The sequence below is a fragment of the Danio rerio genome, chromosome 13 (genome assembly GCF_049306965.1).
Source record: "Danio rerio strain Tuebingen ecotype United States chromosome 13, GRCz12tu, whole genome shotgun sequence".
NCBI lineage: Eukaryota > Metazoa > Chordata > Actinopteri > Cypriniformes > Danionidae > Danio > Danio rerio.
The window spans coordinates 34,427,266-34,444,943 of NC_133188.1; the positions used below are offsets into that span (position 1 = coordinate 34,427,266).

Here is a 17,678-nt window from a genome sequence, read left to right on the forward strand (position 1 = left end):
ACCACAGCTATCTGTTCGGCTATGAAGACCAGGAGGTTCTGCGGTTCCACCACAAACATGCCAGAGTAGACTTTTTGCACTAGCTTTTTACTGAAGAACGACACATTCTCGATCAAAACGGCAGTTTTTCCTTCCTGCTTAGACTTGGATTGATCTTTGGGACAACATGTGATATGTGAGCATTCGTTAAGCATTACTTAAAGTATTTTCAGTGTACAATAATAGTCAAATGATAAAATTAGGATCAGAAAGATTGTTTAATGTTTTTAAAAGAACCCTATTCTGCTCTTTAAGGCTTTATTTTTGTGGTCAAAAATACAGTAAGAACTGTAAATATTAAAACTAAAACTTTTTTATTAAATATATTTCAAATTTTTATTTATTCTTGTTATTTAAATTATTTTGAAGCATTATGGGGCAATGAATACTTGAGTAATGAATCTGAAAATCTAGCTTTAAATATACTTTAATTATATTTTTTATTTTTTAAATATAAATTGTATTTTAAACTATATTAATAGGAAAACAGTTAATTTAAATTGATATAATATTACAATTTGACAGTTTTACTGCATTGTGTGATCAAAAATACTGTACAGTAAAAATTATCAATCTTAAAACTAATATTTAAATCTTTTTTTAATTAAATGTAGTTTCAAATTTTATATATTGATGTTAAATAAACTATTTTGAAAGATCATGTGACAATGAAAAGCAAATGATGTATCGATGCTGAAAATTTAGCTTTAAATATACCTTTTTATAGGTATATAAATTAAATTTTAAACTAAATTAAAAAAAAAAAAAACATTATTTAAAACATTTTAAAAATCTTAACAATCCAAACTGTTGACCGGTATTGTAAATGGTGTATGTGTTTGGTGTATTTTACCATCTCTGGCCACATGTGTAGAATGGCCCTCTTCCTGTCCTGTCATGTGGATGATGTCCATCACAAACTCCAGAAGTTCAGTCTGAAAGCTCTGCCTCTGCTCTTGACTAACTCCATCGGGGGAAAACTAAAAATGAAGCATTCAGAATGCTAAAATAACACATGGAAATAAGGTGTTCACTACGATCCACAAGGGTACCACTGGCTTGAGTGTATAAACCACATGTTATCGTCCTCCTGTGAGCAGTGAAGCTCATCCTCAAAACTGAGCAAAGAGTGGCACCTTATGGAGGAAAGATTTTACACACACAGCATCAGATGAGTTTAACAGCTCGGATTTGACTCCTGCATTACAAGTGCTGTATTTTATTATTTATAAATGATATTGTAAATAAAAAACATTTTTTATAGTTTGCAATCAGTTAGTGGAAAATTTATTATAAATTTAAAAAATTATTTCATAACAAAGCAATACTAATAATTGTCATTATTATTAAAAAATAGTATGGCTTATAAAATTTCACATTAATTTCTTCTAGCAATTATATAGTATGTAAAAATATAATAATATAACATTATTATTATTATAAATGCATACATAAATATCCACACACACACACACACATATATATATATATATATATATATATATATATATATATATATATATATGAATGCAAGAATATCATGTAATTACATATTACATAATATACATAATATAATGTATATTATTATTTGCATTATTATTGTAAAAATAAATAAATGTTTACATTAATAATTAAAAACATTTCTAGTTTAAATGTATAATTATTATTATTGTTTTTTTCCTAATGTACTTAGTATAATGGTTTATAAAACCACAATATTGTGTAGTATTGTAAAATGTCATGTTTTTACATCTATAGTAGTATAGCAGTGTAACAATTTAATGTTTAATATTTTTAACTATTATAATTAAAATAATACATGCATACATACACACCGGCCACTTTATTAGGTACACCTGTTCAACTGCTCATTAATGCAAATTTCTAATCAGTTAATCAAATGACAGCAACTCAGTGCTATTAGGCATGTAAACATGATCAAGACGATCTGCTGCAGTTAAAACCAAGTATCAGAATAGGGAAGAAAGGTGATTTAAGTGACTTTAAACGTGGCATGGTTGTTGGTGCCAGACATGCTGGACTGAGTATTTCAGAAACTGCTGATCTACTGGGATTTTCATGCATAACCATCTCTAGTATCCAGTAATATCCAGTGAGCGGCAGTTCTGTAGGTGCAAATGCCTTGTTGATGCCAGAGGTCAGAGAAGAATGGCCAGACTGGCTGAGCTGATAGAAAGGCAACAGTAATTCAGAACTAGTGGATTGGTAGATTCACATCATGGATGTGCAGCCAACAAATCTGCAGCAACTGCGTGATGCTATTATGTCAAGTGATAAGGCTGTTCTGAAGGCAAAAGGGGGTCCAACCTGGTACTTGTAAGGTGTACTTAATAAAAAGGCCGGTAATTGTACAAGCAAACACAAAATACATCTAAATCATATTTTACATCCTCACCTCTAGCAGTTGCATTAAAGGATGAAGACCGTCTTTGGCGGGAATGTTAATGAGACTGTCCATCAAGAGGATGCGGATGAAGTCACACACCTGTTTCCTGCCTGGGTGAGAGGGGAGAAGGGGCTCCCCCATCCCCTCGCTACTGTCTTTCACAGCCTGGACACCTGTAGAGCTCTGCAGAAGAAAATGTACAATATAACTTCTGTAATCTACCTAACAATGTCTCTTGAGTATATGGTAATGTACGACACAGTCCAATAAAGTCTCACCTCAGGGGTCTCAAAGGGGAAAACAGCACTTGCCAGAGAACTAAGAAAATCAGGGGACGTCCAGAGAGGATCTTGAGGAAACAAACTGTTCACCAGGCAGAAGAACTGCATCACACTGCCTGGGTAATGGACTTCCCAGCCATCTGCACTTTCTGTTACAGGCTTTATAGAGGAAAAAAATACGAGCTGGATTTACTTGTCCCATTGCATAAGCATTTTTGTAGTACATTCAACCTGTTTACAACAAACAGCTATCATGCTAACAGTCAGACAGTATGTACAACATCAACCATAGTATGTAAAACATCAAGCACACATGCAGCTGTACGTCCATAGCAGTGCCTTTTTTTTAACACTAGGTGGCACAGTTGTAGTCTTTGCCATCTAATTCCTACTGCTTGCAAAATCCAATAATATAAAACTGAAGACACACAGACTCGCATGTTTCAGGCCACACCAGATTCAGACCACTTCCAAGTGAGAGGGACTGTAGCTACTGAGAATGTGCACATACATATACCGTAGTATAGCATTTTTGTGATGCAGTACAACAATAAATACTGTTTATTCAGAACTGAAAGAAGTAGGCTTAGGTAAGTGTACAAGTAGATATTAATAAAACTGAACAGGTAACTGAAAGGGTAAGGTTTAGGGTTGAGGTTAATAGTATCTGACTGCAGACTTGCATATGCAAGCTGAGACATGCAGTCCACATGTAATCACAGACAAAATTGCACTTAATGGAGCTAGTAACCTCACTATGGGGGTTAGGATTAGGGGCGGTGTTAGGTATGTGCATTAAAAGCATTGCATGCAGTTAAGCTTGCATCTGCACCCTATCTGGATCTAGACCCTTATTTGTTTTGGGTGTGTAGTAGACATTAATAAAACAAAGATGAAATAAATATCTCATCAGAAATGTTATGGTTCATGATATTGATTAAAATGAATATCAATAAAAAACTAATTATGTATTTGTAGTATTTTGTGTATTGTTAATACCTAACATATAAAAATTTATGTCGAAATTCTTGGGATAGCTCATTTACAAGTACAAAACCATTACTGATCCGCCATTACCCATTTACTGTATGGTTCGGCTTGGCATGGATCTAGTGGTCTGGATGTATTGACCTGAAATGCGTGTGGGTCTGCATGCATGCAGCTGGGTATAAATGTCGGAACATCAGAAAATAAAAAAATAAATAAAATAAATAGAGACATTTACCTTAGTGAGAATAACCTTAATCAACTCCAAAAGAACACAAGCTGCATCTTCACATAGTTGAACATCCTCCGTTTTCCCACCGCAGCTGTCAATCAAACTCTGAAGCACCATGTCAACATCCACCTACCATTCAAAAGACAAACCTTAAGTAGGAAACTTCTCATAATTCACATCACACCACATAAAATGAAAGGTGAGTGGGTAAATTACATTTATATACATACAGGCAATATACTTTTCACTCAAGGCAACTTTATTAGGCAAAACTATTCAACAGCTTATTAATGTAAATAACTTATCAGTCCATTATGGCAGGAAATCAATGCATGTAGACTTTATCAAGCTGATCAAATGAACCTGAAACTAAGCATCAGAATAAGGAATGATTTTGGTGACTTAGCACCGCTTTTGGGGCCATATTTGGGGCTATTGGGTTTCTAGAGAAAAGTCCATAAAAAATTGCCAGTGAGTGGCGATCCTGTGGGTGAAAATGACTTGAAATGAGGGGGTCTCTCTCTCCTCAACACCACCAGCGTGCCAGTCCACCTGGATGATTTGATGGCAGCCACAGTACAACATTGCCAGTGCACACACCACACACCAGCTATAGGTGGAGAGGAGAGACATTTAGGAGGCCATGACAGTTAAGGGCAGATGGAAGTAATTCGGCAACAACACCAGTCACACCCTGACTTTTCACATACAGTGCCATGGGATTTTTAAGAACCACAGTGAGTCAGGACCTCAGTTAAACATCTCACAGAGTGATCTGGCTGTGAGAGATTTAAGCTACAGAAAGTCAACGGTTACTCAAAGAATGACCGGTTACAACTGAAGTATGCAGAAGAGCATCTCTGAACACACAACAACATATCAAAAGGGCTACTCCAGCAGAAGAAGAGCACAACACTTCTTCAGAGAGAGAGGAATTGGAGGTTTTACATTGTGGAAGTGCAGGTTTTATTTTTTATTAATCCAATAAGGGTCAAAATTTCTGAGCAACCTTATTGTTTTGAATGCAAATTTGAGGTCAACCCAATACATAACACAATATAATTGCAAATCCAATAGCAGGTTGTTCCTAGTAAAGTGGTCAGTTATTGTACAATGCAGCAGGATAAATATTGTTACATTAGATACAATGTGACCTTTACCTGTCCAGCAGGAACCTGGAAATTAGGTTTCCCAATAAGCAGTGCAGCGAGAGCTCCATAAATTTGAGGCAGGTGGATATGGTTGACAAGAAGCTTTTGCAGGACTTCAAACCCTGGGCAGATACAGCTCAAACACTCAAACGACCAGGAGCGACACTTCAGATTATCTAGAAAGTGGCAAAAAATAAAAATACAAATGTTCCTGCATTATTAGAAGCATTTTGAACAATCACTGTTAAACACAGTGAGCTTCAAATCCCATCCAGACTTACCTGTGATACTGGTGGGGATGTCCATGGTCTCCACTAATGTTCCAGGTGATACCCCCTCTCTAAACTTGGCCAGGATGTTCGGAAATGACAGGAAGTGAGTGAGGAGTGTGAGAACCAGCATCACGGTGCTGGTGTGGATATGACCCTGTAAAAAGAGGAGGAACCAATCCGAGCCCAGTGCAAAGTACACCTCCTCCTGGTTACTGTCATTTGAGAAACATGAACACTTTTAGAATACATGATTCAATGTACACTCAAAAAAAATTGTTTTGCTGATTTTTCATTCATTTATTCATTTTTTTCTCAGCCTAGGCCTTTATTTACCAGAGGTCGTCACAGTGGAATGAACTGCCAACTATTCCAGCATATGTTTTACACTGCGGATGCCCTTCCAGCAACAACCCAGAACTGGGAAACACTGCTTGTTCAAATTACTTATTTAAAATAAGCGAAATCAACACAAATCTTGAAATTTTTTGGGGACAACCTAATCGCTTTATGTTTAATCCACTTAAATTTGGAAAAACAATTAAGTAAACAATTGATTTGCGTTGGCAAAACATAAAGGAATTGTGCAGAACTCAGCATTTTTTACAGTGTACACAATCCTCTCATGTTGCTTCAATGCAAGTCAATTAGGTTAACTTAATGGTTTTTACAGTTTTAAGTTGACTGAACATAAAACAATTAAGTTATCCCAAAAAATTTGAGAATTGTGTTGTTTTAGCTCATAAGTACTTTGAACAAGCAGCAGAAATATATATTTTTAAATGGTATCTTTTAGTGGGATGATATAAAACAAGGAAAAGAGAGTAAAAGAGTCAATTTTGCGTGCAAAATTTGTATTTGCAACTACTCTGTAACAGTTAAAGAAGTATGTTATATATTATGTGAATATGAGTAGTCTGAATGAAATTTTCACATACTATATTATAATTACTTCAATAGCTTCACTGGCATTTATAAATCAACTCTTGGGAACTATTGGTAATAAAGTGCAAGTTAAATGCCATTTTCTGAATTTTGATGGAATCAAGAGGTTTATTTAAAGTAATTCAAACATACTTTTGCTGTACTTTTTGTGCAAGCCATCCAACAAGAAGGCACTTTATTTTGGACGCAGAGTAAAACTCTTTATTGTAGGGCTGGGCAATTTAGCCTAAAATCAAAATCTCGATTAATTAAACATTTTAACTCAATTATAAGCAATGAACAATTATTTTATTTTTATAAATATATATATTTTTTGCGCTCTTTGACAAGTTTTGTACAGTAAATAGAGTATGCTCACATATTACAATGAGAGATTTTTGAATGTAGGGTGCATTACTTGATTTTAAAATAATTGAAGGAAACACATCTGTCTGTGATTATTTATTGAACATCAATGTTGTTCAACTGAAATGAAAATCCACACTGTCTAAAACAAACAGTCACTTTTGTCTTTTAAAAAAGTTAAAATAAATAACTTGCACTTTTGGATACAAAATTTTTTAAGTGCTTTTTATATTAAAAGTAGAAAATTAGCAGTATCTCTTTTAAATAAAATAATTCTTGCATATCCTGTAAAGACTTTAAAGACTGATTTATATATCTGCATCGAGTGATCGGTGTGACCCACAACACTTGCCTTGCGCGAAGCCATGCATTGGTATACTTCAGCGTGCTGTTTGTATTGCTCTGTAGTAACACTTACGAAACGCTAGCTGGCAGTGCGCTTTTATGTTCCTATGCGTTTCTTTACGAGGATTCTGCTTTTTCTAAATGCTACCTTAGTGTACAAGAAGCTAAAACTTGCTCATTCAGAGGCAGGAACAGGCAGACATGCAACAACTTTAATCATAAGGTAAAAACAAAAAAGCTCCTCCACTGAACTCCACACTTGTAAATACTCGCTCCAACCGGCTCTCTGCTGTCCCGCGGCTTTCCGCTACTCTTAACGCTACCAAACCGACTAATCACAGAGGTTGCGCTACACATTTTTGAAAGGTGCGTGGGTATGCGACAGCACGAAGACTGCGCTGGACTATATGCGTTATCTTGATATAAATCAGTATAAATCAGCCTTAACAGAGTGTGGTCACATAACTCCACACACAGTAGGGAAGAAAATCAATAAAATTGGCCTGGGAAAATTAGACCAATTATAGGTTCTGAATTTCAATATCGATTATTTTTCAACTAATCACCCAGCTGTACTTCATTGATCTATTTCTAAATTGGACTCACATGCTAGAAGAATTCGAGAAGATTAGAGAAGACAGCATGGAGAGCAACTGGTTCCTGATCCAAACTGATCTCCCAGGGGTTTGACTCCAGCCTAGAGTTTAGAAAGCATTTAAGGAGTGAGTTTTTTTCCCCAAGAGTCACCATTGTGGAGAAAAATGCATATTTATAATCACAAACAAAGGTTTGTGTGTAGGTTTATTGAAAAACAAAACCGGTACCTTGTGATTGATCATCAAAATCCAAATCAGAGAAAGTGTTTTGCTCATTCAAAGTCGGAGGCAAAAGACTATGAACTAAGAAGAGTCCAAGCCTGGTTGAACAAACAGAAATGTCAAGAAATCATATTACTTTTTATTTTGTTCTGTTAATTCTTTTCAAGAGTTCACACTTAGCTGATGATTGATAATAAAGCTAGTTTGGCGTGCTGTCCCGGGAGAGAGCCCTGAGCTTATAAGATCCTCGAGCCCTGGGCTCTCTCCCGTTGCAAGGCGAGAGGGGAGTTTGAGCTCAGGTAGATCTCGATGACTCCCCCTCTTGCTTGTTGTAGCTAAGTGTCAGATATGGATACTGAAAGGTGTACTCAGAGTTTAGCTAAAGTATTTGAATTAATTGTTAAGAGTACTTGTTTTTGAACTGTAGGAGGAAACCGGAGGACCCGGGGAAAACCCACGCGAACACGGGGAGAACGAGCAAACTCAGCACAGAAATGCCGTCTGGTTTGGAAAGGAATTAAACCAGGGGCATTCTTGCTGTGAGGCAACAGCGCTAATCGCTGGCCACCGTGACGCCCGTTTGAAAGGATGGAAAGTAGGGTTGGGTGGGGGGGTTTCTTCAAGATGAAGATATTAAGATGAGAAAAGTCTGGTTATTTATAGTGAGTTAAGGATCGTCTGATAGGATAATCAGTCATTAGCTAAAGTTGGAACAGCTGTGAACAATCATAAGCACGTGATCCTCTTGAAATTTGTTTATAAATAAACTTCACTTAATAACTCTTAAATGCTTTGCAGATTGACTTCATGAAAAATGAGGTGCAATGATGATTCAACTAAAATCGCAGAAGTTGACAGCCTTGCCTCTTGATGTCTGTGGTGTTGAAATGTTCCTCGAGGAGTGATCTGATGATGGTACAGATGACTGACACCTTCCTGCAGGTCACGTTGGGATCATGCAACAGGATCAGGAGTTTGTTTATCATGTTGAGTCTGTGCATGATGTCAGCATTCTGTTGACTCCCACTAAAAAGAAACTCATCATCAGATGTGTATCTACAGCAAACTGGCACAACATGTTTCCAGTAACATTTTATGCGTGATTGAAAAACAGGAAATGAGCCAAGTGTTTCACATCGCGTTATGCTGCACTAAATATAAATCACAACAACTAGAAATCAGAAGCCTACTGTGTACCTTGATGACTTCAGGATGTCAGTCAAATGATTTAAAACACAAACGTCAAGGTTATCTGGAGCCTTCTGCCACACCTACAAATAAAGAAAACTGTGATTTAAACAACATTAAAGTAAAAATAACCTGATTATTTATAGCTTTATAAATAAAAATAACCTCATTATTTACTCACCCTCAAGTGATTCTAAATATTTATTAATCAATTTTTTTTGTTAAACACAAAAATGGAGAATCTTGGAAAAAAAGCCATAGAAATCCATAAAAGGATAAAAAAAAAAATACTATGGAACCCAATAGCTGTTTTTCCAACATTCTTAAGAACATCTTCCTTTGTGTTCAACAGAAAAAAGAAATTAAAGTTAATTAAAAAACATAAAGGTTAGATGTTAGTTAAAATATATCAGCAACACACATTATCATACACACTACACTATACAAACTAATAAAAAATTTACATTTTGAACATTTTAATGTCTTGATTTTGTACAAAAATGTTATTATTAAAATCAAAAAAGTTACAATAATATTGTCCCATTTTGGTACTGTATTTTTTTTTTTTTTTTACAAATATATGTATTATTTTTAAATACACTCAATTGCACATCATTAATCATGCGTGTCCTTGTTTTGCATACAGGAAGTAAGTTTAGGTTATTTTCAAATTTTCTAGCCCACGTATGGAATAACTAAAAAAAAAAAAAAAAACAGGAACAGAGCCTCTAGGCTGAGGTTAAAAACACTCAAAAAGTGAATTTCTTTGAGTCATCCACTGTAAATACAGTTTTTACTTCATTCACAATATTAGTGTTTAAAAAAGACCACATTTGCTTTGTAGAGACAATATAAAAATTAATTTAAAACGAAGACTATAGAATACACAAGACAAGTCACCTGTATCTTTTTCAATAGGAAAAGTGTAACTGTCAATATTATGTATAAAGCCCTGCCTACTTGTAAAGGCGGTAATCACTGATCGCTATATGTCGTCATCTAGTACAGGAGCCAACCATCGATCACTATAGACTGACAATACGCTAGGGGAGGGGCTTGGACCAGATGTGAGTTTCTGCAGATTTTTAGAAATGAAACTAAAGACACAGTTGTTGTTTAATATTATTGGTGATTCCTAATATGAATATCAATCACAAGCTTGGCAAGCAATTTGATGTTTCCCCATTCAAACCGAATGCCCGAGCATACTGCCCGAGAGGCGTTTCAAGGATGGCCGTCGAGTGAAATGACTTGCTTTAAAGGGACTTTGTTTAAAAGCATTTATAATGCTAGTCACAAAGCAAATAACATTGTAGCTATGAAGTAAAACACTACAGCTCCCTAATCTAAAACTCACCTCAAAGTCGCATAGAACATCCTGAAAGGCACAGACATTTGGGATGCAAACCGGTACAATGCCCAGCTCCATTGTACCCACGATGGCCAGAATGAGCTGGAAAATCCTGTTGCTGATCAACTGAACCTTCATCTTCAGCAAGAATGATAAGAGCTGCCAACAAACAAAGCAAAAACAATTTAATCTCTATCTTGGATTTGTTACAGTACATCTCTAATCATACTTTAATTGACAGCACTACCTTATACCCGTTGGTCCGTTTCATTTCCTGCTCCATCGCAGGATTAGTCTCCAAAACTGAGAGCAGAACTTTGATAGAGGCATATAAAGAGCTGTCGTCTGAAGCCATCGCCACCAAACTCAGAATAGCAGCAGGACCACCAATATACTGGAAGCTACTAGAAGCACTGTACGATTTGAAGGTCCTTACACCTGGAAAGCAAGGTAAAAAATAATACAAATTCAAAAGTTTGCTTTCAAAACAAATGCTGCAAAGTCTTGTTTTACTGTAGAGGATAGTGCTGCATGAAATTGAAAACAAACTGACATTTCACCAGGTCACTTGAATATCTATATTTAGAAATTGATTGGAATGGTTCTGTATGAGAGTGCATCTGCACGAAATATACTAAACAATCTACAAGCATAGATAAATACAATAAAGAAAAACTATTAATTAAATAAACAGTGTTTTAATCGTTTTCCTGAGAAGTGAAACAGTATTCAGATCTGGTAATTTAATAACTATATGTAAAATAATACTGTGTAGTCAATAGAATCATGTAGAATAGCTATTAAATTTACATACAGTACAATTTATTATGCCTAAAAGTTTTTAAAATCCTCATAAGATCACAGGCCTCAAAAACATATACAAATGATAAATTACAATCCAGATTCAACATTGCACTTCACACCGCAATTTCAATGCTAAAATGATATATTGTGCAGCCCTAACAGAGGATCTGCATTTTACCAAAACAACCAACAAGGGCTGCCCCAATCGTCCGGGATGTTCCGCTGAGGTGCTGACTGATATTATGAGCCAGGAAGACAGGAGTGCAATTATCACGTGACGTAATCCCCATCTGCAATTAAAAATAATATGTGCACTAATTGTGACAGAATGATCAAAATGGTTGATTTTGTGAATGGAAGAGAAATAAAATCACCTCTTTGGCTATAAGGCGACAATCCACTTCATTATACGTATCTCTAATATCTACTACAGTAGTGATAGTGGATACCGCTGGGTTTATGGCAAAGGAAATCCTCTCTGGAGAGACCATCTTTGTATGGGACATCGTACCATCTGTCTTGCATCCTAAACAAACACTTGAATGAATAAAGATTTTCATAAAATTGAAAACTAAGACGGAACATTTTTCACCTTGAACATTAAGAGCGAGGTAGTTGCCGATGTATTTGGTGCCTTGTCCATAAATAGTCTCCACCTGATCAGCACTTAACACTTCCTCAAACAAATATGTAGGGCCGACCCGCCAGACTAGTGCAGCATGCTGCTTCCATAGGGACGGAGTGCCAATAATCCCACACACATCAATGACTGCAGAGGGGTCCATAGAGATGGACTGGCCAGGAAACGGCTGAATGTATTTGATCTGAAAAAAAGACATGAAGATGTTATGTCTGTTGATGCTGCCTAACATTTTGGGAGACGTTTTTTTTTTTCCTCAAAGTGTCAATTTTTAGGTTATGAACTTCCTGTGAATCATCTACTGTTTGACCTACAGGAATCAGTCAGAAAAAGAAGTAACCCCCGAAAAAATAAATAAATAAATAATAATAATAATTATGTCATATATACTTGCATAATGGTTTAAACTTTTGAGATGAGTAAGATTCAGTAAATATATTTCCCATTTAATTTGGGGAAGCTTCAAATCATCTGTTCATTCTTCTAAAAAATTATGCAAAACAAGACAGAACAATGTTTATTATTATTTAAAACCCTTTGAACAAAAAAGTATCTTCATCAAACAATATATTACAGTTCTGTATAATATATAAAAAAAAAATAGATAAGCACCAAACCAGCATATTAAATTTATTTTGGAATTACACATTAAAATATATTAATCAAATGTTTTAAAACTTAAGATATTTTAAATATTTCACATTAGTACTTTGTTAAGTATAACTTTAATATAATAATAATAATAATAATAATAATAATATAATAATAATATAAAATATGCAGATATTGGCAAGTATAAGAAAAGTCAAAAACATTTTTCTGGGATCTGAAGTCAGGGTTCTGCCTCTCTTGATCTTGTAAATTCTTGTTTTAGTGGCAGAGTCCAGACACTATTTTTATCTTGTCCTATATATGTTGTGCTCGGTTTGAGTTTTCTCAGGTTGAGCACTCCTTTTCTGTCATTGTGACTCTGCCGTTGTGACCGCACTCAGACCGTGCGCGCTCATGCTTGATGCGAGCGCGGGAGGTCTGGACGTGTTTGGGACGTGTGCTCTTGTACTCGTGTTTGTGTTTAATCTGCCGGCATTGCGTTTTATTCTCGCCGTCTCAGTCTAGTTGGTTTCGGTTTCAGTTGCCACTGAGATGAAACATGCACGTTGCATATGTGTGAGTGAAGGGTAAGGTGTTTTTGTGTGCTCGTGTCTTGCGTCTGTTTGTGTTGATGTAGTCAAAGCAAATAGCTAAGTGTTTACATTGTGGCTGCGTGCTTTAGTGGTGTGCTTTATGAACACACGGTTAATGAGTTCTCTCATTGACTGTGTGTTCTAGTCTGGTTTTATGTGAGCACATAGCTTGTGTTTCTTTGTGTCATGTGCGCTCCTGTCTATTGTCTAGCCCCACCCTACTTGTTAACCCATTATTAGTTTATCCTGTTCACCTGTCTGTTTGTTAATTATTTCTGTTTATATTCTCCTCATGTCTGCTATCCTGTGCCCGTTCATCATTGTTTGTCCAGCCCTGAGGCCTGCCAGCCTGCCCAGTGAAGTTTGTTAGTGCGTTTTGTTAAATGTTTTCCCCCTTGGGTAATTTGTTTTTCATTTTATTTTATTATAAATAAAACCCATAATTGTGAATGGGAATGCTTTTTTTTTTCTTGTATAAGACGATGAAGAATCATTGATGTAACAAAGCAGTCTTCTCGGTGTAATGTAATATGGACTTTAATGACATTTAGTAAGAGCGAAAAAATTATGAATTCAAACTGTTGGGTACACCATCCTTTTAAAAATGATTAACACTTACCTTTCCTGTTCCAATTGCTGTTGCATTCAGATAAACAGTGACTAAACAGCTCTTCTTGATTCCTTTGGCCATAACCAGACAAAGATGGTGCCACTGACCTGGGATTAGGTGTTTGGCACATTTAAATCGCACTGAGGTTGGTAGTGTGCTAGGAGTCTGCACCTCCGGCTCCATCATGTCTGTACAGCAAAATAAACAATGTTAACAACACAAACGAGTTCAAAAAGTTTTAAAAGAAATTCATTTCAAGCTAAAAGTTAAACACCTAAAAACTGGTAGGCTTCCTCCTCAGTGGAGATCACCAAGCAGCCATCAGAAGCAGAAATACTGACAGTGAGGCAACTGAACTGCTGCTCCGCACGAGACATGTGGCGCACCACTGTTAGAAGACGCACAGGGTGGGATTCACAGGCCGAGCTGAATCTACAGATCATAAACCAGCAGGAGAAAGACAGGCCTGCTGAAGGAGGAAAGCCTCTGCAGTCTATGGAAAGAAACAAAGTATACATGATAAAAGGAGAAAAGCATTCATACACACTCTAAACCTTCCTGATAATGTATCATGATCCTGATGAAGCAGATTCATTTAGATTGTGATTTTCAATGGGGTATCTCTTTCAGTCTCTGGTTATATTTATGTAACAGTGTAATTCTGCAGTATTTCTTACCAGTGCCCAAGCCTCCTGTGGAGATAAAGTCTGCACTGACACCTTTTACTGTGGCAAGGGATGGCAAAAACAGACAACTGTGGAGATAAAAGAGTACTTGTTATTTAGAAGATTAAATGTGGCTATGTAAGAATATAAAAATGAGTGCTATTAAACAGTGATATTTTTTTTTTCCTTTTAAAAAACCTCTCGCATAGCCAGACCTCAGACTGATGGATGAACTTTGGCCGATTTAAATAGTCAAGGACCGACCACGATGCTGACTGACAGGTTAACCAACCAATCATGTTGTTTTGCGACTTAAAGTTTTAGAGGTTTAGAAAGGTGTGCACATTTAGATGTTATATGAATATTTAAATTGGACCATTACTTATTTAAGGTGCCAGAGAATGAAAATCTGGATATACTTTGACGTAGCAAAGAAATGCAAGGCAAGTTTATTTATATAGCACTTTTTTTACACAATGGTAATTTAAAGAGCCTTACATAAACAAGAATAAAAAATATCTGAATAATAAGAGTTCAGTCTGTGTAAATGGAATGGTATACATTGAGTTAAAGTACTGTGAAAGTCATTGAGTCACAGCAAAAAGCATTGCTTTTGCATTCAATAATTCAGTTTTGGGTGAACTAACCCTTTAAGTTCAATATCTACTATGTTTATATCAGAGAACAATTAAAAGATCCTGTGAAGTGCTTAGAAATGTGCATTTTTTATTAGATGTTTGACGTAATTTCAACTGAAAAATTAGCAACCCAGAGTAAACCCATGCAAACACAGGGAGAACATGCAAACTCCAAACAGAAAAATGTCAACTGACCCAGCCCGAACAAGCAACCTTCTTGCTGTGAAGCGATTGTGCTACCCACTGCGCCACCGTGCTACCCAATATTTACAGTATATCAGTTTTTTTTTATTTTCTAAATGTGGATTTTGTCACGGTTTTGGAGCACACTAGCAAATAGATATCCTTAAACCTTAAAACAAACAGAGTGAAACTAACATCTAAAAAAACGTTATTTAATTTCACAAGACCTTTAACTTACTGAATCCATGCAAACTATGGCACCTTTATTAGTAATACTACTGATGGACCCTTTTTTTAATTTCCGTGTTTCTTCATTGTTATAGTTGGATAAAGTTAGAGCACAGTGAATTAGAGAATACAACAAATCATTATTTTACAATCCTATTTGCTGAAAAAAATGTAAATAAAAACTCCACAATGGTGTTTTCAAGACTTTAGAGACTGATAACAGCAGCCAAAAGAGAGAACAACGTTCAAATTACTGTCCCACCCATAGAAACGGCATTAGAAACACCTCACATAAGCGATTATTTTTTATTATTTTTATTTTATTATTATTTTTTTTATGAAAAGATGATATAATACATTTTAATAAATGTATATAATACATTGGCATATGTTTTAAAATATAAAAATTTTCAAGGATTTAAGATGCTGATGACCATTAAACGCGCCTTGTGAAAGGGTCCATATTAATTGTTTATTAAACACTTACCCATAGCCACTGTCGGTCATGTCAAACTCCACAAAGGAAGGGGAAATGGAGACTTTGTGTGGCTGAAAGTTCCGTGGTGACGTGATGGAGACAAGACTTATGATTCTGTGAAGAGGAACTACCATCCCACTGTCTAAAGGTGTTTTCAGTAAACTAAAACTTCTTTTCATTGCCCTTTTCAATGACTTCTTGTTGTTCTCCTCAGAGTCTTTGGTCTGATCTGTGAAAGTAAAAACCAAAAACAATATAAAACCATCATTATTGTATTGAAATCCAAATGGATGTAACAATAAGATCAAATGTTTTTCACGAAACAGGCAGTAATCCAAAAAGGAAGTGTGAGAGGACTGGGAGGAACTGTACTTGTGCAGCTGGCCTCTTCTAAGGTGACAGAAGGCTGATTTTCTCCACAACACATCAGTGGATCCCCAAGACACAGGAAGTGCCTAATATAAAGCAAAGCACACTATTTAACAGCATACAATCATATAATCATCTATTTATCATATTGCATTTTTTTGTGAGGATGTTAACAGCAAATGCATGCTGACCTCAGGCACTTCTGATCCATGGACTGAGAGGCAAGTTTCTCGAGAATCCGGACAATGGGCAAGTGTAGCGAATGGGAATTGTCGATGAGGATGTCTTTGCAGTGAGTCAACAGTGTAGACAACAGACCAAATTCACACATGATCTGCCTGTTTCTCTCGGACTTCACCAGAGTCTGGACATGATGAGCCACAGCCAGCTGCAGCTCCTCTGACAACTACAGAAAAAAATGGCTAGAATTATTGTAGTTGCTGTAAGAATGCATCAAATTGATTAAAAGTGGCAGAAGGAACATTTATAAAAAAAAAATAAATAAATAAATAAATTATGTTCTTTTAACTCTTTCAATAAATGAAAGAAAACCCTGAAAAAAAACATCAGTTTCTACAAAAATAAATAAATAAGCAGGAAATCAGTTTTCACCAAATCAGCAAACTTAAATAATATATTATGGATTATTTAACACTAAATACATCCTGCCCTGAGGAGCTCAAGGTATTAATTTAAAGCATATATATTTTTAAATCATTTAGTGTACAGTATGTGATTGTGGTTTTACTTACACAAGGGTCACTGGGACAGTAAATACTAGGCAGAAGAGTCATGATGAGCTTAACAGCTCCAGGATGAAGGATTGTAAAGTTACCGTAAATCCTGAATAAAGAATGCAATTTTTAACAAGTGAAACAAGATAAAGCCCAGGAAAACAGTGGATTCATAGATCCTAAGCATTTATTTAATTTTCTGTTCTAGACGATGGCAAATCTATAGCAAATGCACACCATATTGTATTGCAAAAGAAATAAAATAAAATAAAATAAATTAAATTAAATTAAACTAAATTAAAAACAAAAATACAATAATAAAAAATAATAAAAAATTCAATTAAATAAAAAACTCTAATAAAAAATGAAACAAAACACAAAACAAAATAAAATAAAAATAAAAAATAAAATAAATTAAACAAAATGTAATTAAATTAAATAAAAATTGTAATTAAATAAAAAATAAATTAAATAAAAAAGTAAAAATAAAATGTAATTAAATTAAATTAAAAATTAAATTAAATTTAATTTAATTTAATTTTTACAAATTATAAAAAATAAAAAATGAAACAAAACAAAAACTAAATAAAAACTAAATAAAATATATAAAAATAAAATAAAAATAAAATAAAAAATAAAATAAAAAATAATAAAAAAAGATAATCAAATTAAAAAGTAAAGAACAGAAAAAAGAAAAGAAAATAAAATAAAATAAAATAAATAAATGAAAAATAAAATAAAATAAAACAAGACAAAAAAAACAAAAATATTTTTTTTTAAAAATGAA

General features: G+C 34.9%; 1 protein-coding gene across 5 annotated transcripts in view; it reads right to left on the minus strand.

Moving 5' to 3' along the window:
* wdfy4 (WDFY family member 4) overlaps positions 1-17,678 on the minus strand; it is an 87,608-nt gene that overhangs the window by 45,702 nt on the left and 24,228 nt on the right. For all 5 annotated transcript variants that reach the window (XR_012388779.1, XR_012388778.1, XM_005156949.6 and 2 more), the window contains exons 13-35: positions 16,910-17,000; positions 16,349-16,563; positions 16,161-16,243; positions 15,798-16,017; positions 14,274-14,350; positions 13,871-14,089; positions 13,606-13,784; positions 11,755-11,986; positions 11,537-11,688; positions 11,341-11,452; positions 10,606-10,796; positions 10,365-10,517; positions 9,017-9,090; positions 8,684-8,845; positions 7,826-7,917; positions 7,608-7,698; positions 5,379-5,581; positions 5,107-5,273; positions 3,953-4,075; positions 2,725-2,886; positions 2,456-2,629; positions 893-1,019; positions 3-154 (exon numbers count right to left, since the gene is read on the minus strand). Coding sequence is in view for 3 of the 5 variants with exons in the window: in XM_005156949.6 (XP_005157006.1) it covers positions 3-154; positions 893-1,019; positions 2,456-2,629; positions 2,725-2,886; positions 3,953-4,075; positions 5,107-5,273; positions 5,379-5,581; positions 7,608-7,698; positions 7,826-7,917; positions 8,684-8,845; positions 9,017-9,090; positions 10,365-10,517; positions 10,606-10,796; positions 11,341-11,452; positions 11,537-11,688; positions 11,755-11,986; positions 13,606-13,784; positions 13,871-14,089; positions 14,274-14,350; positions 15,798-16,017; positions 16,161-16,243; positions 16,349-16,563; positions 16,910-17,000 (3,451 nt within the window). In the remaining 2 variants the exon portion in view is untranslated. The remainder of the gene's footprint in view (positions 1-2; positions 155-892; positions 1,020-2,455; positions 2,630-2,724; positions 2,887-3,952; positions 4,076-5,106; positions 5,274-5,378; positions 5,582-7,607; positions 7,699-7,825; positions 7,918-8,683; positions 8,846-9,016; positions 9,091-10,364; positions 10,518-10,605; positions 10,797-11,340; positions 11,453-11,536; positions 11,689-11,754; positions 11,987-13,605; positions 13,785-13,870; positions 14,090-14,273; positions 14,351-15,797; positions 16,018-16,160; positions 16,244-16,348; positions 16,564-16,909; positions 17,001-17,678) is intronic.